General features: G+C 48.8%; 1 protein-coding gene across 2 annotated transcripts in view; it reads right to left on the bottom strand.

Moving 5' to 3' along the window:
• The window catches only part of LOC147608819 (lysophospholipid acyltransferase LPEAT2-like), a 93,609-nt gene extending 70,719 nt beyond the window's left edge, over positions 1-22,890 (bottom strand). Inside the window, exon 1 of one of the 2 annotated variants that reach the window (XM_086788833.1) lies at positions 21,650-22,890. In XM_086788833.1, the coding sequence (XP_086644959.1) occupies positions 21,650-22,245 (596 nt within the window). In that variant the 5' untranslated portion in view covers positions 22,246-22,890. The remainder of the gene's footprint in view (positions 1-21,649) is intronic. The other variant, XM_086788834.1, reaches the window with a different exon arrangement.
• Between the last annotated feature and the right edge of the window lie 566 nt (positions 22,891-23,456).

Genomic DNA, 23,456 nt, shown 5'->3' with positions numbered 1-23,456 from the left:
GTAGAGAGCTCCCTCTTGATGCCTTTAGCATCACAAAAGTCCTGAAACTGTTTGGACATATACTCTCCACCATTGTCGGAACGCAAAGCCTTCAGTGTTTTGCCAGTTTGATTCTCAACAAGAGCAACAAACTTCTGAAACACTGAGAATGTATCACTCTTCAAATGAAGAGGATAGACCCACACCTTGCGTGTGGCATCATCAATAAAAGACACACAATATTTTGCCCCTCCCAAAGAAAGCTGAGGCATCTCACATACATCTGTATGCACAAGCTCTAACTGAGCATCTTTCTGTCCAAGAGCTTTCTTGTGGGGGCACTGTAGTTGCCTACCATATATACAATGCTCACAAAACTGAAAACTTGAAAACTTTAGAGAAGGCAAGTAACCCAAACGAGACAATTGCTCCATTCCCTTGACACTCATGTGTCCCAACCGGCTATGCCACATAGAGATTTTCGGCAGCTCGGTTGCATTTACATTAGCATGGTGACAAACACCTGCATGCATGAAGTAAAGAGTGTCCACCTTAGAGCCTCTGGCAACAACCAGTGAGCCCTTACTAATTTTCCACTTTCCACGACCAAATGTGGTAACATAATCAGCATCATCAAGCTGTCCAGTAGAAAGCAGATTCTTGATCTCAGGCACATGCCTGACATCATGGAGCATAAGCTGTGAGCCATCTGAAAACACAAGCCTCACATCACCTCTGCCAAGAATCTTGCATGCATGGTTATCACCCAAATAAACCACTCCTTCATTGCCAGCAGTATACCTGACAAACAAGTCTCTGCAACCTGTGACATGAAAGGAGACACCTGAATCAATGATCCATGAGTGCATACCATGACCACCTGTAAGAAGTGAATGGGCATCAAGTGACGACGTAAATAGGACCTCATCCTCACTGCCACCTGCACGTGACACATTGATTTCTTCAATCTTGACTCCACTTTTGCCCTTTGGCTTTACATCTTTGGCTTCATCTTTGTCTTTGTCTTTGCCTTTTTCCTTTTCTTTTTGGTCATTTTTCCATTTGTAGCATTGCTTTTTAATGTGTCCCTTCTTGCCACAATAATGGCATTCCAAATCCTTTTTGGAGCGAGACTTGCTCCTTCCCCTTTCTTGGCTTTTTCCCCTTTGCTGAGATCTCCCACGTGCATTCATTGCATTGGACTTTCCAACAGAGTTGTTTTTCCTGTTCATCTCTTCTTGAAGAAGAGCACCCTCAACATCTGCATATGACAGCATAGCATGCGAATTGCTAGTGGCTGTCCTGAATGTGTCCCAACTCTCTGGCAAAGTGCATAACAGAAAAGTGTCTTTGAACTCATCGTCCATTGCCAACTTTTGATTAATGACCTGGCTGACAATACCATTAAACTCATTTAGATGGGCTGTCATAGACGCCCCTTCCTTCATCTGAAGACCTATGAGTTTCTTCAACCAATACACTTTGCTTGAGGCACTTTGTTGGGCATACAAGTCCTGCAATCTCTACCACATTCCCCAAGCTGTCTTCTCTTCACGAATGCTGAAAAGTAATGAGTCTGACACAGACAACATGATAGTAGATCTTGCCAGCTCATCCATATCTTCCCACTCTTCAGCAGTAAGAGAAGCGGGCATTACACCCCTTTCTTTGATAGGCTTGTGCTGCTTTTTCTGGAGCAACACATTGTAGCACTGGGTTTGCCAAATATCATAATTATGCGAGCCTTCAAGCTTCTTGATGTGAAGCAATGAAGAGCTCTCACTTGTGGTTGTCATAGCAATATGCAACCTGTCAATGCCTGACTCCCTGCAAGTGTGCAAACACTGCACCAAAAGCACACAAAGTGCTCACAATTGTTCTCCCAAGCTTTATCTCTCACTGCGGAAGCACAAATGCAACTTTTCTCCCACTGTTTGTGATGAAATCACCAAAATCTGGTTGCTGCAGATTTTGGACAGCACCTTAAATGTTCTCTGTTGCCCTTCCAAAGTACTGTACAGCAGTACCAAGTGCTCACCAATGATGTACCAAACCTGTACCGGCAAGTACAGCAGCTGAAATTGAACCTTTTCCTCACTCAAATCAGTGTACAGCCATGCCAAAACTTGCACAAAGCTGTGCCAAATCTGTACCAGCAGGTACAATAGCAATAAATGCTCTCCTGGCTGTCCAAATGAGTGAAAATCAGACTTTTACAGTCCCGAATACTGCATACAACAGTTCCGAACAGAAATTGGGCAAAAACCCCTTGACTGCAAGCTGATTTCTGAGGATTCAAGGCATAAATGTCTTGCCTGCTGCTTTGCCAAGCTTAACAAGCATAAAATCTTGAAAAGCCCCTTGATTTAAGATCAATTGCTGATCATACATGGTACATTGACGCACATGAAGGCATCCAAAGTGTTCACAGTGCTTCCCCCTGGCCACATATACATCCAATACATGAAAGCCCCTTGATTTACAGGCACATTAAGTGCTTGTAAGGCATCAGCACATTATCCACAGCATCAAATGCGATTGCCTGCATGCAAATCAATCCAATCGGCACAAAAGCCCCTTGATTTGCACTGCAATTTGCCCAAATGTGCGATTTCTCACATCATCCAGCATGTATGAGTGCTTAATTGCACAATTACATCAAAAGCCCCAAATTTCGACATCCAATTTCCTGCAAATTGATCCTGATTGTGACCAATTTCCTGCAAATTGATCCTGATTGTGACCAATGTCACCCAATTTTGCCAATTTTGCTCAGAAATTGAGCAATTCGGCACCTGTACCTGCTCAATTGATGATTGTACCTGCTCAATTGCAAGTCCAAAAAAAATTTGAAGCAAGATACCTTGTAATTTCTGAATTTTTGTTAAGACTTGCAGGCTGAATGATGATTGCAGATGCTGTTGCAGGAGAGGGGGGCAATTCTAATGCTGGTGCTGCGTCGGATGCTGCCGCTGACTGTACGGAGCTTCAGGGAGCTGCTGCCGGGTGTTGTGCTGAAGGGAGATCATCGAGTGCAAAGAATGCGTATGAAGGCGGAGGGGTACGCGTTCTTGCTTCGACGCCAAGAGGCAGGTGCAGGTCAGCGGTGACGTGGAGCGAAGCGCCTTGGAGAAAGTGACGTGGAGCTGAGCGCCGCCCGCCAGCGCTGTCCGCCCAACGCGTTGCTTCGCCTTTTTGGACCAACGCCTCAACGCCACGTGTTCACCCAGCCTAGCTTCGAGCTGACACCTAGTCGACCCCTGCTGCGAGCGCTGCTGCGCGAGGAGAGTCTGCTTAAGAAACGCAAGGAGGGCATGCCGCTCCAGCAGCTGTCCAGCACCACTGCCGCCCAGTCGAGCTCAGTTCCAAAAGCTCTTGTCCATTGAGCGCAGTCCTCCAATTCAAGAAGTCATTACGGCAGGGGTTGTTCCTCGGTTTGTTGAGTTTCTTCTACGTAGTGACTTTCCTCAGTTGCAGTTTGAGGCAGCCTAGGCTCTGATACCAGTTGTGTGAGAGAAGAAGAATTAGGGTTAGGTTAATTCATGTGGGAGACATACACAGAGAGAACAAGGGGGAGAGAGAGTTGTGGGGATAAGGCATTTTAGGGTTCGCGCTACTGTTTTTCTGTGCTTTTTAGGGTTCGCGCTACTGTTTTTCTGTGCATTTTAGGGTTCGCGCTACTGTTTTTCTGTGCTTTTTAGGGTTCGCGCTGCTCAGCCCTCTGCTGCTTGTGGCCAGAAGCTGCCCACTTGCTGCTGCTGCTGCTGTTGAGAGGTGGCGGGGAGAGAGAGAGAGAGAGAGAGAGAGAGAGAGAGAGAGAGTGTTGGGCAGTTTCATCTCCGCCATGGGATCTACGGACTTGAGAAGACAACACACCGCCTTTCGTTATCAGTGGAGCTGCTTGCAACAAGAGGTATTACTGTAAATACAGCAGGTACACTAGGGTTTCTAGCAAGTACTGCAGGTTCAGTAGGGTTCAGGTGCTGCAGTACAGTAGGGGTTCTTCGAGGTACAGTAGTTTCCGCAAGTACTGCAGGTACAGAAGAGTTTCCAGCTGCCGGTACTGTAGGTACAGTAGGGTTTCTAGCAGGTGACTTGCAGGTACAGTAGGGTTTCAGCAGGTGGTACAGAAGAGTTTCCAGCCAGTACTGCAGGTACAGTAGGGTTTCAGCAGGTACTGCAGGTACAGAAGAGTTTCCAGCCAGCACTGCAGCAGGTGCTGAATTTGGGTTTGAGAGAACGAGTTTTCTTTGCTTTTGTACATGGATTTGGATGACCCGGCTGCTGCTGTTGGCGACATGGCTGCCAATAGCCTTAACATGGATCTTATTGAGGAGATGATCGACAAGGATGTGGGTTATGCTTCAGATGCCTCAGAGCAACAAAAACGTCAAAGGCTTGATGTTGATGCAAGCTATACTCCGGTGAATGTTGGAGAGAATGCAGAGGAAAGTTCTCAGGCACCTTCTCCGGAGTTTGCACGTTTGCTGCAGATCACTGGTGAGCTTCTGCAAGAATATGTGAAGGCAAATAGCGTGCAAATGGCTGCAGTAGATAATAGTGGTGTGGCTGATGTATGCATGGAGACTCCTTTGTTGCTACAACAGCTAGCAGATTTTCATGATCGTGCTGCTATCTTTTTCTTTACGGGGCGTATTCCATTGTTGCCTCGTCTTAGAGCATGGCTGGGCCGCTTGGTGTCGCCTGAGGCACTTGAGGAGATTTACGGATGGTCCGAGAGGCTTTTATGAAATACTTTTTCGCACTTCGGAAGCCCGTAGGGGAGTCTTGGAGCAGGTGCCACTTTTTTTGGATGGGCAGTTGGTTCATGTGGTTCCGTGGAAGCCTATGGCAGAGTACCAAGATATGTTGCGCCAGGCTTGCCCAGTTTGGGTTGAAGTGAAACAATTCCCACCAATGTTTTGGCGTGTTTTACCAAGTCTCATGCGAGGTATCGGTGATGTCTTGGTGGTGCCTCGAATGACATCTAGAAACCGAAATCGTCTATGCATGTTGTGGAATACTGGGAGACCTAGGCCGACACATTTGCGTGTCAATATGGCTGGGCTGCAACCTTTAATGTATGAATTGAGGTGGGATACATTTGCTGGCCACTGTTTCAAATGTGGTGAGATGGGCCACTTTGTCTCCGAATGTCCTAAGAAAGAACAAGTTGCTGCTACAAAGGATATCCTTGATGGGCAGTTGCCCGTGGAAGATGAGCATGATGCTCCTTCACATGATGCCCAACACATGGATGTACATGTGGATGTTCAGAATGAGGTTGAGCAGCCATGGGTGGAAGTACGTGGTAAAAAAACACGATTTGTTGCCCCACGGGGGGATTTCTCAGATGCTGTTTGGTGGGGGCCTTTGCGTACTCATCAGGGGCCCTTACATACATATGCTCGTCGCCCTTTGGGTTCAGGTGCCCAGCAACAGACCAGGATTGAGAGGCCGGGAGGCCAACTTTCTCAGGGTACAGGGCCTCTTGGGGTGGATAGAGTAGAACGCTATCCTATTAGAAATCGCCTAACAAAAGAAGCACAACAACAATTGCCTCTTGTGTTTGGTTCGAAGGGTGAGGTCATCTCGCCATGGGATGGTCATTACCCTTTGGCACGTGCTCGGGAACTCCAAGGGCAGTCTCAGATCACAAATACCATGTCTAAAAATGCAATGCTTCAAAAGGTTCGTGATTTGGCAGATTGTCCTGGGCCTAGTACACGGCCTTGTTGATTCCTTTTCTGGGAAGGCTTATGAAAATTGTACAATGGAATGTAAAGGGTATTTCTTCGCGCCAAAAGCAGTTCAGGCTTTGGCGTACAACTTTTTGTCATGGTTGGGATGTTTTGTGTGCAGTTGAACATAAGCAGCATAAGTTGGCTGGCAAAGCCTATGTATATAAGGGATTTCATGTTTTCTACAGCGGACATCCTGCTTCGCAGTCAGGTGTTATGTTTGCTGTTCGTTCGCAGTTTCAGCCTTCTCTTGTGATTCAAGATGTTCATGGAAGATTTCTAGTGATACAGATTGTTTGGGATGATACGCCTTTATGGTTGTTAGGGGTGTATGCTCCAAATAATGCTCGTGCTCGCCGTTTGCTGTGGAATGACTTGTGTGCTCTTTCAATCTCTCATCCTGGCTTTGTGATGGGGGACTTTAATATGTGTGTCTCCAGGGAGCAAGCCACGTCGCCTCATTCTGTAATGGATGGCCCGGAGAGAAAGGCGTGGGAAGCTTTTGCAGCAAGGTCGCTAAAACAAGACATGTGGTCTTGGTTGCATTCAGATGAAAGTGTCAGAATATGCAGCGGAGATGATGACCAAATCTGGGAACACAAGAGCAAAAACGCAGGCAGAAAAACAGCACAAGAGAGAGACAGATGTAGGCGTGTAACTCTGCTCTATATACACAAGAAGATCCCGAGATATGATACAAATAAGGCATGGGGGCTGAGGACCTATATATACTCCCCTAGAGGGCAGTCGGCCAGCATCAGGAAAGCCCACGACTGAGGAATATGTCCACGACTGCTGAAAATAGCAGTCGACCAGCTACAGATGCCTCCGCCTAGACAGAACAAGTCGGCCAGCACTCTGATAGCCCACGACTGATGTAAATCCAGTCGGCCAGCTTCAGAGTGCTCCTGGCATCACCTGGCAGCCCTCCCAAGCCTCAGAAAAATGGGAAAAAATAGGGGAAAAATACGGAGAGTGGGGAAAAATGGGAAAACACCTCATAAGGGCGGGCACACCCACAACAAAGGCCCTGGTGTATAAATCTAGACAGGAGATGACTTCTAACACCCCCTCTCAGCTCCTGGCTGTGTAACCAACCACTGGGAGCTCGGGTGCCGCCTGAGCAAATCCTGAGAGCGACTTCGTGAAGAGGTCCACCGTACTGTCCTCCGTCGAACAGAACTCCAGCAAGATGTCATCAGCAACGATCTGTTCACGAACAAAGTGTCTCTCGATGACCATGGGTTCCTTCAGTGGAAGCCCAAACCTGCAATGTAACCTCCTCCTGCTCCGTAAAACTGCTCCTGGGGCATAAGTAGATCTCCTCGTGTCCGGATCTCCTCCCCAAACCGAGTCACTCCAACCGTGGAGTCGGACTCCATCCAACAATCCCCCTTCTGTGTACAAGAGTCCATGATCCGTCGCATGTCGCAGAAACCACAGGAAACGCAATCCTGCCTCACAAAGAGACATCTGCAACCAAGAGCTCAACTGCCTCATCAGGAAGCTCCCGTCCAATCCGGTGTCCATCAACCAGATCAATGAACCATCCAGCTTCTGAGTCACAGAGACAGCACACTGCTCACAAGGATCAACACCTGTTATACGGTGCACAAACAAGTCCTGGAAACCTGATGAAACCTGTCAACCACCCCCTCTGAATCCGGAACCACAAAGCCTGGAGAAACACCTCCTTCTGCAAGTAAGTACCTGCCACCTGCCTGGCTTTCCGAAAGGTCCCCGTGGAAAGAACATCCTCAACTACTAGAAGTTCTATGTCCCGAACACGACGAGACATCAGAGCATAAGTGACCTGTTCAGCTTCCTCTGACTCACGAACACAAGAACTACCAACCTCAGTACTGGAAAGTTCCTGCCAACTGCTGCCATCTACTGGCAAGCTATCCATCATCTGGTCCCGGAAAGCCCGCACCTGCAGCGTATCCACACCTGAGTAGCTATTACCACACTGCCACTCATCACAATCTTGAGGACCTGGGAGAGAGAGTGCTGAAAGCCTGTAGACTCCATTCTCCACTCCACCTTCCCAAACCACTTGGCCTGTTGCTTTGTCCCGGAGAGCAACAAAATGCTCATCAAACTCCACCCGTACGCCAGTCTTACAAACCTGATGCACTGACAACAAATGAAAACCAAGTGCCGGAACATACAACACCTGGGAGGAATGCTTCCCCCCTCTGCCATCGGGAACTATCTCCATCCTGCCCTCACTGTGAACTGGGATAGTGGACGTATCCCCAGTAAGAATATGACCAGAAAGCCTGCAGAGATCCTGTAAACCGGAACGGGAAGGAGTCATGTGCCTGGAAGCACCACTATCGAGAATCCATTCCCGAGTATCCGTTGCGGAGAGTCCTCCAATCTCCTCCCTGCCTTAAGAAAATGAAGCATCGGTGTCCATTACCTCCAGGTGCACAAAAGCCGGAGTCTTCATGATTGCTGAGGAGTCTTCACCCTTCTCGGTCTTCCGCTTGGGACACTGCCTCCAGTAGTGGCCTTTCTCGCCACAATCATTACAGGTCCTCTCTGCCTTCAGTTTCTCGCGGTCACTAACGGACATCTTCTCAGAAGACTTCTCCGACAAAGCCTTCCCCTTGCCCGTGTTACGGCCTTTCGACCGTTGGCCAGTAAAGGCCTCCGAACCTCCATCTTGAGGAGGGTTCGTAAATCGTTCCTCCTGGTCCAGGACCATAGGCACAAGCTCCTCCCACGTGATGGTGCTGAGCCTGCCACTGGTAATCAACGACGAGTAAAATGCCGAGTACGAAGAGGGCAAATGTGACAGCAACGTGATGGCCATGTCCTCTGACGATATCTCCTTCCCAGCCTGAAGAACTTCCTGCTGAAGAGCCTGCAGCTTGTTAATATGCTCCCGCATCGTCGACGACTTTGCAGGGCTCATAACCCGCATCTGTACTTCCAAGGAAATCCTCTTCATGGGCGATACCCTGTTGTAAAGTGAGGCCAAATGCTGCCATATACCTCTGGCCAGCGTCATATGCTTTACATGATTGATTACCTGTGGTGTGCAGTTGAGGAAAATAAACGAACGGACCCTGGCGTTGACGCAATCCCACATCTGCGTCTAGGCCTCCCGGTCCTTTCGGGTTGACGGTAACTCCCCTTCCTCTACTTCCGGCCGTGGAACACCAACAACGACGAAATCGGCGAGATCGTAGGACTCCAGAATGGATTCCATCATCACCTTCCATATGCCGTAGTTGCTCCCGTCCAACTGACGGTCCACCGGGAACGTGGGGAGTGTCGGGATCTTCACATGTCTCTCGGCCATCTCAAACAGATCTGCCATAGCGGGGATGTATTCTGAAAAGGGTGGGTGGGTGGGAACAAAGAAGAACTGATACCTGCAAGTGGCTGTCCAGCAAATCAACCCGCCTTCCTCTTGCTTCTCCTCTTCCCGATCAGCCCAAAACAGTCCACCAATCAGCCACAAAACAGCCCCCTCTTGCTCACACAAATCCCAAGACCTATCTAGAGCCTAGGGCTCTGATACCATGTCAGAATATGCAGCGGAGATGATGACCAAATCTGGGAACACAAGAGCAAAAACGCAGGCAGAAAAACAGCACAAGAGAGAGACAGATGTAGGCGTGTAACTCTGCTCTATATACACAAGAAGATCCCGAGATATGATACAAATAAGGCATGGGGGCTGAGGACCTATATATACTCCCCTAGAGGGCAGTCGGCCAGCATCAGGAAAACCCACGACTGAGGAATATGTCCACGACTGCTGAAAATAGCAGTCGGCCAGCTACAGATGCCTCCGCCTAGACAGAACAAGTCGGCCAGCACTCTGATAGCCCACGACTGATGTAAATCCAGTCGGCCAGCTTCACAGTGCTCCTGGCACACCTGGCAGCCCTCCCAAGCCTCAGAAAAATGGGAAAAAATAGGGGAAAAATACGGAGAGTGGGGAAAAATGGGAAAACACCTCATAAGGGCGGGCACACCCACAACAAAGGCCCTGGTGTATAAATCTAGACAGGAGATGACTTCTAACAGAAAGGGGTTACACTTATGCCTCACAATAGTTTCGGGGCACTTATGCTAGATTGGATAGGATGTATATTTTAAATCAAGATCTCTTTTTGCCAGAGGTTCTTACTATGATGGTTGATCAGCATCAGGTTTTGTCAGATCATTGGCCGCTTGTGTTTGAAATGGTCTATCATCCTGTGGATGCATATAAAGGCTTATTGGGACGCTTGCCTTTGCGCTTAAATCACACTTTTTTGGAGCATGAAGTTTTTGATGTTTATATGCGTCAGTTGATACGACATTTCTCCACAAGAGTGTCCATGGCTGATTATCATGCTTGGCCAGTGTTCCTTACCAACACTCGGAAATTAGCACGGCATTATGGTCTTGCTAATGCCTCTATACAAAAACAGCATGTGGCCCTCCTTGAGTCGCTTTTAAAGGGCTTGCAGGCGTTCATGTTTACTGACTCTATGGATGCTGAAGTTGCGGATGCCATAGAATGGCTGAAAAAGGAGCTATCTAGGGTGCAGGAAGCACAATATGTTCGCTTTAAACTACTTGCACGTCTTGATGCTTTGCGGGATGCTAACTGTCAATCTCATCGCTTCTATGATAAGTTGCATCAAAAACATATGCGTGAGAATATTGTTAGGCTGATGGATGCCAAAGGCAACCTTCTTACTCAACCTTCTGAGGTTATTCAGCATTGCATCAGGTTTTATGAAGGTTTGCTTGCCCCTCGAGAGGATGTCTCACCGGCTGTCTTGGCTGCAAGGGAGTCATTGTTTGCTGAAGTACGATATCAAGTTGACCCTGATGTGGCGGTTCAGCTTGATGCTCCTGTTACTCAAGGGGAAGTGGAAGCTGTTCTCTCCAAACTTCCCATGGGAAAGAGCCCTGGTTGGGATGGTTTGACAAATGAGTTTTTCCGAAAATATGCTGATCAGCTTGCAAAGCCTTTGACGCTTATTTGTCAAAGGGTTTGGGATGAGGGATATATGCCTGCCGATTGGAAGTTGGGCATACTTCGTTTGTTGCCCAAAGTCCCATCGCCTACTTCTTTGGCTCAATGGCGCCCGATCTCACTTATGGGTATTATGTATAAAATCTTTACAAAGATTTTTGCCAATCGCTTGCAGAAGGTGCTTCCTACTCTTGTTCATCCATATCAATATGGATTTGTGCATGGCAGGAATATTTTGCATAATATTCTTAATGTTCAAATTGGAGTGGATTATGCCAAGGCAAAGAAGCAAGAGATTGTGATGGTGCAGCTGGATCTTGAAAAAGCTTTTGATCATGTCAGCTAGTCTTTCCTTTCTCAGTTAATGACAGCCATGGGCTTTGGTCCCAAAATGGCTAATTTGGTGCATTTACTTGGCCCTGGCTCTATCACGCGGATTATGCTCAATGGAGGACTTTCGGATGGTATTTCTCTCACCCGTTCTCTCCGGCAGGGCTGTCCTCTTAGCCCTCTTTTCTTTGCCATTGCCACTCATCCTATGTTATCTCGCCTAGATGCTATGGCATCGCATGGTGAAGTGGTTGGTTTGCATCTCCCTCATGGCAAGCAATTGGTTGCTCAAGCCCTTGCGGATGATACTTTTATGTTTCTCAAGGCCGAAAAAGCCAATATAGATCGAGCAATGGAAGCTTGGAATAATTTTGCATTGGCTTCTGGGCTGAAAATAAATTCATCAAAATCAGCCCTCATTGTATGCACGGAATTTGATCTTGAGGCATTAGGGTGGCAAGGCCGTGTGGTGCATACAGGAGACATTGTTCGTCATCTTGGATATCCGGTGGGTGTGGATGTGGACCCCCAAGCGCTTCTTGCTTGGATTTCAGCTCGGATCTCAGATAAATTTGTGTATTGGAAAGCTCAAGGGTGGCCTATGCATGTGAGGGTTAAGGTAGCTCAGGTTATTATGCTTAGCATGATTTCCTATTTTTTACCTTTGCTACCTTGGACGCACAAATCTCTCATCCGTTTGGTTGCTCCCATTCGGTTTATGCTGTGGAAGAGGCAAGGAAATATTATGGGTCAAACATGGATAGCTTGGAATCACATTACGACGCCCAAAAGAATGGGTGGGGCTGCTTTACTGGATGTCCGCTTGCATATGGTGGCGCGTAGGTGGGCGCTTTTTCAGGATATGTGTTTGCAAGAGCAGCCTTGGGTTTTCATGGCTCGTGACTTGATTGAGTTGGAGGGATTGTCACATGGGCGGACACGTGTGCAGGCTTCATGGTGGGACATTGTGAATGCGGCTCATCCTGTCCGTATTCGCTCATCACACATTTTATCGCATATTCTCCTTTCTTGGCATGAAGTTCTACTGTTGGCTCGGTGGGATCCTGGTCATGAAAGACTACTTTTGAACTCTTTGCAGTTCGAAACATTTGTGGAGTCGCGTGTCATTGTTTGGCCAGACAGAGATGCTTCACGCATACGACTCAACCGCATGGTCAGGCTAGGCTTGGTTAGAATCCGAGATGCTGTGATACCTGGTCGTGACAGGCCATATTCATTTCGTCGTATTCGGCAGCACTTTAGGGTTCCTCGGACATTTCAGCCACTATGGGTTGACATCATGCATGCAGTTGAGCCTTTTACTCCATTGCCTCGGCCATCTGCAGATCAGCCTTGGCTTGATTGGGCACTATGTAAATCTGGTGACTTGATATCACTCTCAGCTAACCAGGTCTATCATAAGCTTGTATCAGAGAAAGATTGGGTTTTAGCCAAGGCCAATAAGGTGTGGGGATTGCACAAGTCTAAATCATGGTGGCAGAAAACTCTTATGCGTGGTTGGCAGTCTAAACTCCCTTACCAAGGTAAGGTTTTCATTTGGAGGATGTTGGTGGGAGGGTTACCTACACGGGATCAGCTGAGCCGTCGTAAAATTACACTGGCCTCTTGCTTCTTCTGCACGACATGCACTGAAACAGTTATGCATCTGTTCATGAGTTGTCCAGTGGCCCGTCAGATTTGGTCTTTTGTCTCTCGCGTTTGGGAGGCAGTAGAGAGGTCTACTGTTTCGGCTTATCAGTGGATATTTGGGATTTGTCCTCAAGTCATTACTTCAGACAGCCACCTTGTGATATTTCATTTCCTTAGATGGACAGGACTTTGGCATATTTGGACTACACGGAATGGGTTCATTTTTGATTCCTTGTCTGGAATACATGGGCACATTCTACGTATCCGCGGTTTGCTGCTTTGGCAGTTTTCTTCTCTTCTCTCAGCTCAGCTACTGGATGCAGATGTTATTTCCTTATGGTCTACGGCGGCTCGGCTGGCTCATCTTTGATGCTTTCATCTAGGATGCTTATTTGGCTAGGAGGCTTTCTTATTAGTGTACAGGTTTGCATGGTGATGATCCTTTAGAGGATCTTTTGTGGGGGTTTTGTTTGGGGCCATAGGTTCTGTGTGAGCCATGTGGCTGATGTACATTTTACATATAATATAAAACACCATTTCACGAAAAAAAAAACAGAGTTGTGGGGATAAGTCAACTCATCATATTGAGTGTGTGACTCCCCTATCACACATGTATATTGCACTAGTACACATAGTGCACTTAGTACATTAAAAGTACTAAGTGTACTATGTACTATAACTTATGGGCTTGTACACACTATAAGGGTGGGCATAATGCCTTTACCCCAACAACTACTGGAGCTGACTACTACAGGGCCGGCCTGAGATGATCCCAAGCACGCAAAAGACTAGCTGCAAATCTATCCTCAAATGTTGGGCTAAAGCCACGTGCCCACATCTCTATGAAGATCCATCTCATGCTCTTAGGCCAAGGGCCCCCTAGGATCGAAGTGCGGGTAGAGATCCTAGCCAGGAGGAAGTCCTTGCAAGGCTCAGTGCCCAGAAGACCTCGAACAATCAACTTGCCCAACAAGGCACAGCTCTAAATGGAGGGATCGATGATGCCCAGGCCCCATCTGTGTCGCGGCTGAATGATCACTCTCCACCAGAAACCACCTTGACCTTGGCCAGTCTCCCATCACTGCCAGCCCACTTAGGTTAAAACGCTTAGCCTAACCAATACATGCCTGGGAGAAAAACCAGTAGGAGGTAATGTACCACATGGTGGGAAGAAGAACCTAGTTCACCATCACTATCCAACCAGCTAGGGAAAGCCTGTCCAAACTCCAGTATAACAGCTTCCTCCGAATGCGCAAAAGAAGGGAGGGCAAGCTACTGCTCAAGGGAGATATCAATGCCAACATGACATCCAAGATAACGGGCTTGAGCTCCCCTCGGGAAGCCTCAACTCGATGCCAAGTCGGGGCAGGCGATGAGCCAACCCAAAATCCACATGACTTGTGCCAGTTGATCTATGCTCCGAATGCACAACAGAAAATCTCAATCGACTCGGCGAACCTCTTGAGGTTCCCCTCAGCCCTTGACAGGTATGATGCTGTGTCGTCAGCGAACTGGGAATCAAGAAGCCCCACCTGCACTCAAATGGGGAGACGCAATCCCTAGTGTCCGCACTCCTGGGCGGAGAGAAAACTGCTCATGGCCTCAACGACGAACAAGAAGAGATAAGGTGCTAGAGAGAACCCCTGCCGGACTGAGCATGAAAGCGAACATCTGTCACCTCTAGCACCTTGAATAAGAACCTGGCTATGGGAAGCCGACTAGAGTCCCGACACACCTCAGACCCACTCCTCCGAGAAACCCATCCTCCACATCGTCCCCTCCAAAAAGCCCCAATCTACTTTGTCATAGGGTTTCTCAAAATCGAAGAGGAGCACAATCAGATCCTGCTACCACATCTTAGCCGACGCGGTCGCCTCCTAGAAGGTGAAGATGTTGTCCAGAATACTCCGCAACTAAACAAAACCGGTCTGTGTACCATGAATCAAGTCGGGGAGAGGGCTGCAATCTCCGGCTGATGGCCTTGGCCTAAATTTTGTAGGCAGCCCCTAGGAGGTGATGGATCTCCACTCCCCGATCTCCAATCTGTCACCACCCTCCTTGGGAATCAAGTGGATCAAACCCTCCGACAACCTCTCCGGTATGGCTCCTGTAACCATTATCTCAATAAAGGCAGCCTTGAGGCCACCTTCCATGAGATCCAAATGCCACAGAAATAAAGATGCTGGAAGATCATCCTCTCCCAAGCGGTAATGCTGTCAGCGTGAGGGACCACCTCTCGCATGCGCCGCCACACCCACTCATGCGCATCCAGTACCTGTGAGGAAATGGCGCAATGAGAAGAGTGCTGAAGAATTATGTGGCAATGGCTCTCACATGAGGGGGGTCTGTAACAATGGATCCATCCGGGGCCCTCAACATGCGGATACCCTCTCTCCATCTGGATGGGCTTGCAATCTCAAAGAAATCTCCAGTGACCCTGTCTCCCGCTTGCGTCCAAAAAGAGGCTCCAGCATGGTATCTGTACTCCACCCGCCGCTCCTCTATGGATCTGAGCTCCGTACGGGTGGCAACCAGCTGACTGGCTATCTGGTGCACTCTCCTAAAGCCGTTGTAGATAGGCGAGACCCCTGAGAATACTCCTCCTGCTCTTGAAAGCCAGCCAATCTGCTATGCGCTACCTCTTATAAAAGACTGCTAATCTCACCAAAACCAGCATCCAAGGCTCCTGCGGCTGCTCCTGAGTGAAAATCAAGCCTCTCCCAAATCCCCTCTATCCTACTACTACAGATCTCTAGGTCCTAAATGAGGCTATCTTGAATCCAAGTACTCACATGTATGTCCTGTCTCCAGGGGTCATCCAAGGAGAGAATAACCAGTGCATGGTCAGAAAAAGTAGTGCCAGCCAAAATACCAATCATGCCGCCACGCCCACAAGCCCACTCGTCAACAAGTCTAGATAGGTTGGGGTTGGCATTCCTCTTGTCAGATCTGGAGAAACACAGACTCCTGGGACTACGTCCAAGCTCCAAGGGTCCTATCCCCTGAGAGTCAAAATCAACTCCTCCCATGTCGAGTACTTTGTACCTAATATAGTAGCCATGCCACCTCCGAATCTATCATCGGTCGACTCTAGCATGTTTTAGTCCCCACCCATACACCAAAAATCTGCTCGCGGCAAGGACTGACGATCTGTACTCCAGAAGGTGGCTCTACCTACTACCACATTCGACGCATAGACATTCAAGAAGCCGACTCAATCCTCTCCTATCCAGATGGTCACCCACTGAGCCCGTCCAATGACAATGGTGCCTGAGTCGACCACTGCCAGCAAAAACTGCTCACTGACAAAAATGCGTACTCCACCCTATGTCCCAGAGGGGCCAAAAGAGTGGGACCAGAAGGTGTGACTCCTGCCCTGCAAGATCTTCCTGCAGCGGGTCCGTCCCTTTGAAAGATGGTGCTCATGTAAGAAGAGAATGTCAATGGGTCCACAAACTACTGCTCTATGGAGCTACTCTCAAGGATACCACGCCTCTGGAAGCACTGTGGGCCCCCCAACCCTTGGATGTTCCATGAGACAATCGGCATAGCTAAAAGCAGTGGGAAGCGGAACTATCGGAACTCCCCTCCATTGGAAAAGTCTTGGGCACGGGTTTCGATGGAGAGTAGTCAATGTTGGTCCAAGGGCGAAGCCGCCCTAGATGGGCATGTATCCTGGCCTCCATGTGGACCCACTCTATTCGAGACCTAGTGTATGCATACTCTGGACTCTATCTGTCACTTGCACTTATCTATAGGAGGGGGGGAAGTGGTACTGCCACCACTGAAACGTGAAGAAACACAAAAGGAAACACCTCCAGGTTGGAGGACATCATCTCCCCTGCCTGATCCCTAAGGCTAGAGCTAGCCAACTCCATCCTAGCCAAAGGCCAAAGGTGAGTAAGCACATCATTGATATGGAGGTCGTGCAGATGATGCAAAAGCTCAATGGCCTGCCCTTGTATAGCAGTGGACACTGACTCCGTGCTCCAATATGTCCCCTATGCTGCACTCAGGGAGAAGGAGAAGATCATCGCTCCACTCTCTAGGGTGGACGGATTGGAGTGGTATAGCACAACACAAATGCGGATGGGAGCCACCATCTCCTCGAACATGCCAGCTCCATCAACAAGGAGGTACCCGAAAAAACTATAGTTGACTCATTGTCCCAACACCCTGGGGGGGGGGGCCTTGGCGACTCGAGGTGAAGAGCCCAGACCGGAGAGGCAGCGATGGTCATCTCTACCAGCTCCGAAAAATGATGAATCAACCGACGAACGGAGCTGGCCGACTGTCACGGCTCCGGATTAGGCGCAACAAGAGGGCGACGTGAGTACTCTAGAGAAAGAAAGAAAGAAAGTTATATTTACGTCTTACAAAAGGCTTGATGGGCCTAAGAGAGGTTGAGGGGAGGGAGGGAGGGGGTTCTGGTACCACTGGAGCAAAGGAAGCTAGAGGGGGGAGAGTCCCAGCAAACAACGAGGGAGAGGGGGGGGGGGGGGGGGGAGGGAGAAGGGTTTGCCTACGGAGGGGGGGGGAGGAGATGGCTACAAGGCAGGGCTCGCTGCATGCTCTGCAGGGTCAGCAGTCCCCACGGGAGGTTGAAAACCTGAAGAGTGGTCCCGATGAGGTAGCGGTCTCCAAAAGAAGGGGGGGGGGGGGGGGGTAGGTTCCTCAAAGGAACAAAGGGGGGCCTTCACCGTGGGGGGGCCGACAACGCTTGGCTCTCAACGCCGACCAGCGGTCCCACCTCAGGCCAGCACTCTGCCACTCTCCTACACCGGCCTCAGCCACGGCATGGTGCTCTGGCACATGGGAGCCTGTGTCCCGCCCAACCGCTAGGGAGGGTCTGAACTAGGACCCGCCCGCCGAGGGGGGGGGGCACAATTGGAGGTGGCCTCTTGGACTATCGATGAGGGCAGACTCTAGCGAGGTGTCCCATCTGGTGTCAAATGAAACATTGGCCTGCGAGGCCAGAGTACTCAACTCTCCGCAAAATCGGTTCTCCCCGCCATAGACTAGGGAGCAAAATGGTGTGAGGCACTGAGTCTAGGGAGGTGATGTAGATACGAAGAGATGGAATCCCAGCCGTCCTTGCAAGAACCGAAGCGGGGAGGGGGAGGGGCGGATTCTATCAACCTCCCGATAGCACCACCTATCACCGAGAGAAGAGGAAGGTATTCCTTCCTACGACCTAGAAAGCAAACTATCATAGGAAAGCCTGAGACACCAGCCAGAGGGTCGGACGTCGGGTCAAAGCCATGCTACCACCTCGCAAAGAAAGTCTGCGCTATACGCAGTGCAACAGGGCTCAGCCGCATGACTCTGTCCAAAGCTGCAGGCAAATCAAACTCAACCTGGTAGTAGCCACGCCCCAGAGGATGAATGTTAGTGATCTTTCCAGGCGCGCCGAGAAGGCTTGCGTGTAACAAATCCTTGAACTGTCCGCATGCTGGGCGGCTACCCACAATCTTGCATACCAAGGTGGAGGCCTCCGAAGAGATAATTGTCGAGGCAAGAAGCTAGAGATCCTCTTCGGAAAAAGAGAGGCAAGGGATGGTAGCCTCGACCAGGGATGACGAAGCGACTACCATGGAGTCCTCCCAAGGGTTCAAGACTAGAAGATGCCGAAACTTGCCACGGATAAAAAAATCCCCAAGAGTGAAAAACACCTGGATTGGAAAACAACAGAGAGAGGGTAAGGTGGGGGGGAGAGGGCGGAAGCACGGAGGGGAGGCACGGAAGAGGGTAAGGTCGGGAAGCAATAGGGCTTAAGGCGAGGGCTAATGAGGCAAGGGAGGCAAGGGGGGATGAGGCGGAAAAGGCTAGGCGGGAGATGACAGCCCTACGAAGAAGTGGAGAGGCGAAAGGGGGAGGGGAGGAGCGTGGGTTGCAACAGGCAGAAGGGAGGATGGGCGGAAGGGAGGGGGAGGCAGAAGGGAGGATGGAGGCGTGGGTTGCAGGTGGAAGGGGGGGATGGGGGCATGGGCTAGAGGCGGAAGGGGGGGATCAGGGTGTGGGCTGTAGACAGAAGAGGGGGGGGAGCGGAACAAAGGACGGGGTTGTGGGCTGCAAGCGAAAGGGGAGCAGGCAAGAGGCAACAACACTGGAGAGAGAAAGTGAAAGGGAGGGGGTTTCAAACAAGGGCAAGGCGATGGCGAGAGATGCTAGGCGTGCAGGGGCAGAGAGCTCCAGCTTCAGCTCTTTTAAATGTCTGTTCAATGAGGGATTTGTCCCACCTTCTAGGATCGACTTCCCGGACCACTGCTGCCAAGGGCTCTTCCTGCTCGAGCTCTGAAGATAAGAGGGACACTTTCTTGAGAGAGCTTGGGCCCCAGCCACCCTGACCCCTCCCTCACCATCACTAGCTTTTTCCTGATCCAAGAGGACACCCATACAATGGATCCTTTGGACCCACCTCGGGCTACTACGGGGCCCACCTCGCTCGAGAGGACCTACCTCGGACTGGGCCTCCACATTCTAGCCTGCACGGTGCCCCGGCCTCCCGGACATTGCCACGATCCCCTAATCACCTCCAGATCCACGACATGCTCCATTGCCATCGAGCTACCTTTCCATGTGACGTAGCTAAGGGAGACCTCTCGGCCATACTCATTAACCCCATGCTTGATATTTTGGAGAGTGGTATACCATCTATTGGGGACTGATGCTCCTCTCATGTATTCTGTTCCTTGTATTTCATGATGAGATTTCCATGTACAGTTTTGATTTGTTTTATTTTGTTTTCCGTTCTATGATGAGGTATGCCATGGACATTATTGTCTCACTTTGGTCTCATAGGCCTCTTAGTACCAAATACAGGCTATTTGATACTTTCGTCTGTCCAGCAGTGATGCATGGGGCGGCTTGCTTGGGACCATACCTAGGAGAGGACTGCCGGAGAGAGCAGAGACTGCACGTTATGATAATGTGTGATCACCACTAAGCCATCAATGCCACATGCCATATTATTGGCCGAGTTCAGATCACCCCCTCTCGTCGTAGATGCCATGTTCTAGGCTGCCACATACATTCAGCACATCTACACACTACATAGAGATCGCCTCCCACGATTGGCCTTGGAGTTCTCTGGCAGTTGTTTGTATGCACACACCACTAGTTGGTTTGCGTCACATGGCTTTCAAATGGAGAGCCATAACAAGGAGCTTGTAGAGATGAAGAAGCACCACCACAAGGAGCTCACAAGAATAAAGGAGCAACACAAGGAAAAAATAGCAGAGCTAAAAGCCTTAAAAGAAAAAGGGAGAAGAACTCACTAAGGTAAAGAAAGTTAACAAGGCTCTTAGGGCTAAATTGGATTCCCTGAAGGCCAATGCCGTCCTTAAGGATTTGCAGGAGGCTAGGTCCAAAATCAAGGAAGAAAGCATAGGTTTGTGCAAGGACTTAAAGAACACCAAAAAGAATATTAATGCAACCTCGCAATGAGTGGAAGTAATGAAGAAACGGAAACCAACCATTCTTAAAATGTAATCATGGTACCACCCTTGAGGAGGACAAGCACAGGTAATCATGCAGCTATCATGTGAGAATTACAGGCTCCTCACAGAGGGCTCACCCAAGGAAGATGGAGTAGAATTCTGCAGGCAGATGGGGGAAGGCTCGTCTTTCATTGATGCATGGAGAGCTCGAAAAAGACCCGACCCAACCACGGAGAGACCTCTCCTCCTGAGTCCTCCAATTCAAGGACTCCCTATATTTTGGACTTATCCCAACATGGAGACATCCTCTTGTTGGGTGACTTCAACGCAAGTACAGCCAAGACACAGGTCCATTCATGGAACGAGGTCTCCATTCAGAGATATAGATACTACCTGCTGCTCTACAGAGATATAAGATACCTAGACTTGGGAACAAGAGCATACCCTTCTCATAAGTAATGGAATGAAAAATAATCAGCATCCTCACATTCCTCATGTCAAATCATCACTATCATTCCTTTCACAATCTTGATACATTGCCTAATCGACACTTGTCCAGCCTTCTTGCCCGCATCAATAGTAGATACCCTCTCCATAAGGTTGGAAAAAGCCTCACTTGTCAGCCAAGCAATCCACACTCTATCACGGGCAAGGTTAATCAGAACACTGAGGCACACTGCACTAAAAAGCTTCATGGGCCAGCTCTGGAGATTTTTACACACGCTCCACATTGAGGCAAGGCGACAGGTATCGTACACACCCAAGAAATGAGAACTATAGGTATGCAGAGTGTGCTTCCTATTCAAAAGGGAATTTGAACCCCTTCGGCAGGCCATGGAGAATGATGACCAGAGATGTGTGGCACTGTTTCTGCACAAGATGCAGACAAACACAGACCAAGACAGGCGAAAGGTTGAGTTACTGCGGATTGCTTCCCACAACATTCTTTGAGAGCCTTGCCAATCTAGAGAGCCACACAAGGAGACATTGGGCCACCAGGACTAGAGGGACCCCAGCCACAAGAAGTGTTTATCACGACCATGAGATACTTGGCTACCTCTAGACGTCCCTGAACATTAGGCATGATGTGTCAAAGTCCCAGAGCTCAAACAGAGAAAACCCCCTCCCCCACGGTGTAATACCTACTGACATATTGCTTCTCAAAAACAAAACTGTTTTATCTGATGGAGGTTGCTCCCACTCACTTCCAATCACCTCGGACACCTCTGTAAAACCAAGGCTATGACATACTGCACCACCATTGACCATCCATGGCTGTAGGTCATACCTGACCATTTGTTTTTTCATTTTCATTACATTATCTTTACGTTTCAAAGAATATTTTGTATCATCGTGTCTCATGGACTTTTTCAACCCCAAACGACATCATTAAACCCAAGTGCACACATGCACAGATATGTTGTCCGAATGGGATTCTCAAGCAAAATGAGCCTGCCGTTTAAAAAAACTTTGATCTCAATATCAAATGAATATCTTTGGGGACAGGAGATGAGAATTACCCAAAGCAAAACAAGATTAGTCGACCAAGCAGACGTGTGATGTACAAAATATTGCGGCGCCACTTTGGCATGGGCAAGTGCTTCTCCCTCCAACCTAGGAGAATGATTTTGGCTAACAACAGCCCCACCACTGTGATAAGGATGGCAAGTAGCAGCCTGATGATAGCCAAAGGCAGGCACAGCACTACTTTGATCCATTCATAAAGACTCCCAATCTCTTCTGTGTGGTTTTGAAAAGGATCGATGGTTGGCATGGGCCCTAACGCAGGTTGATCACCTAGAAAGCTATACAGACCATGCAATTCATCATTGAACCGTCTTTCATAACTGTCTCCACTTGCACTGATCTCTTGAATTTCTTCTTCATCTCCTTCTTTGTGAACATCATCGGAGCTGGATGCATCTTCATGCTGAGATCCTCTGTGGCCAATATCCAGACCTGCCTCACCATCTTCCCCAAGGGCAATATCGAGCACTACATCTGCTTTTCCATTGCTTGATTTCCCATTTCGAGGGCATTGAGCGAATGCCAAGTCAGGGGAATGCCGATCCTGCTCATCTAGCAGAGGCCTGTGGTAGTCCTCCGCCTGAGCCATGTCTACAGAAAGAACCCTCAAAATGCCCTCAGAGAATGAGATATGTTGCACAATGTGACCTGTTCTGGCCTTCCTATGCAGCTCTGGAGCTTGCCGAGGCAGTACACAAGAGATGCAGAGGTGCACACGTCATGATGGGGAGAAGGTTAGGATAGGGCTTGCTCAAGCTAGGGTTGGATGTATCATGGAGAAGTAATAAGACAGGGTTTTCGACATGACAAGCTAGAGTTTGGCATGATCAACTGGTGAGGTAGGGCTTGCCATGAGCTAAGGTTTACTGAAGCAGGGTTCACTCAAGCTAGGGTTTCATGATCAAGTAGTGCAGAAGGTTTGGCAAGAATACTGATCAAATAGGGTTTCCTCAAGCTAGGGTTTGCTAGGATTTTCTCAAACAAGGGTTTGCCATGATCCAACTAATTTTCCGTATTTGAACTACTGTTAGCATCATCATAGAGTTTGCTCATTACCTGTTCTTGTTTCTTGTTTGATGAAAAATCCAGTGGTTGCTATGATGCCGATGGAGCCACGGCGGAAAGCAAAAAGCTGAGGAGGGGCAGGCAAAGGGCAATGGTGGTCCGGCTATGGGAGCAAGAAGCACTAGCACGAAATACGTGTGGCAGAGACCGCTGGCGTAAAGCACGTGTAGTGTTTATTGGAACGTGTGTTTGTATATATACATCACACGGCCCTTGACGTGTGTCATTTGCCACCTTGGCGTTCTCCTTTACACCACCCAAAACACACACCCCCCCTTTCATGTGGCCAACTTATATATTGAATATATCCTTCACTAGATCCTTGTGGAATTTGATGTCACACTTTTCATATTGAGTTATGATATCGTGTTGCTTATCGCCTTGATCACTTTGTCTTTCTTTTGTAAGAGACTGTTACTGAATCGTAGATGCCTACACAGTATCAAACCCAAAACATCCCTTTAGGGAGGCAAGATCGATACCATTTTTTTGCCACCATCAATCAAGTTGGTTATATACTACAACACACACACACACACACACACACACACAATCCCAAAATCTCGCCAATCTAACTTTCTCCTTACCATTATTGAGCAAATCTAATCCATAGAAGTTGTCATCACTTTGATTAGCACAAGCCATCACTTTGATTAAGTATGAGACAGAAAAGCAAAGAAAGAGGAAATGTGCTAATTTGGATTTTATTTTCGTTTCAATATATGTTAAGCTGGC

The sequence above is a fragment of the Cibotium barometz genome, chromosome 52 (genome assembly GCF_041138505.1).
Source record: "Cibotium barometz isolate CiBa-2024 chromosome 52, ASM4113850v1, whole genome shotgun sequence".
Classification (NCBI taxonomy): domain Eukaryota; kingdom Viridiplantae; phylum Streptophyta; class Polypodiopsida; order Cyatheales; family Cibotiaceae; genus Cibotium; species Cibotium barometz.
This window is presented reverse-complemented; position numbering and strand designations above follow the sequence as displayed.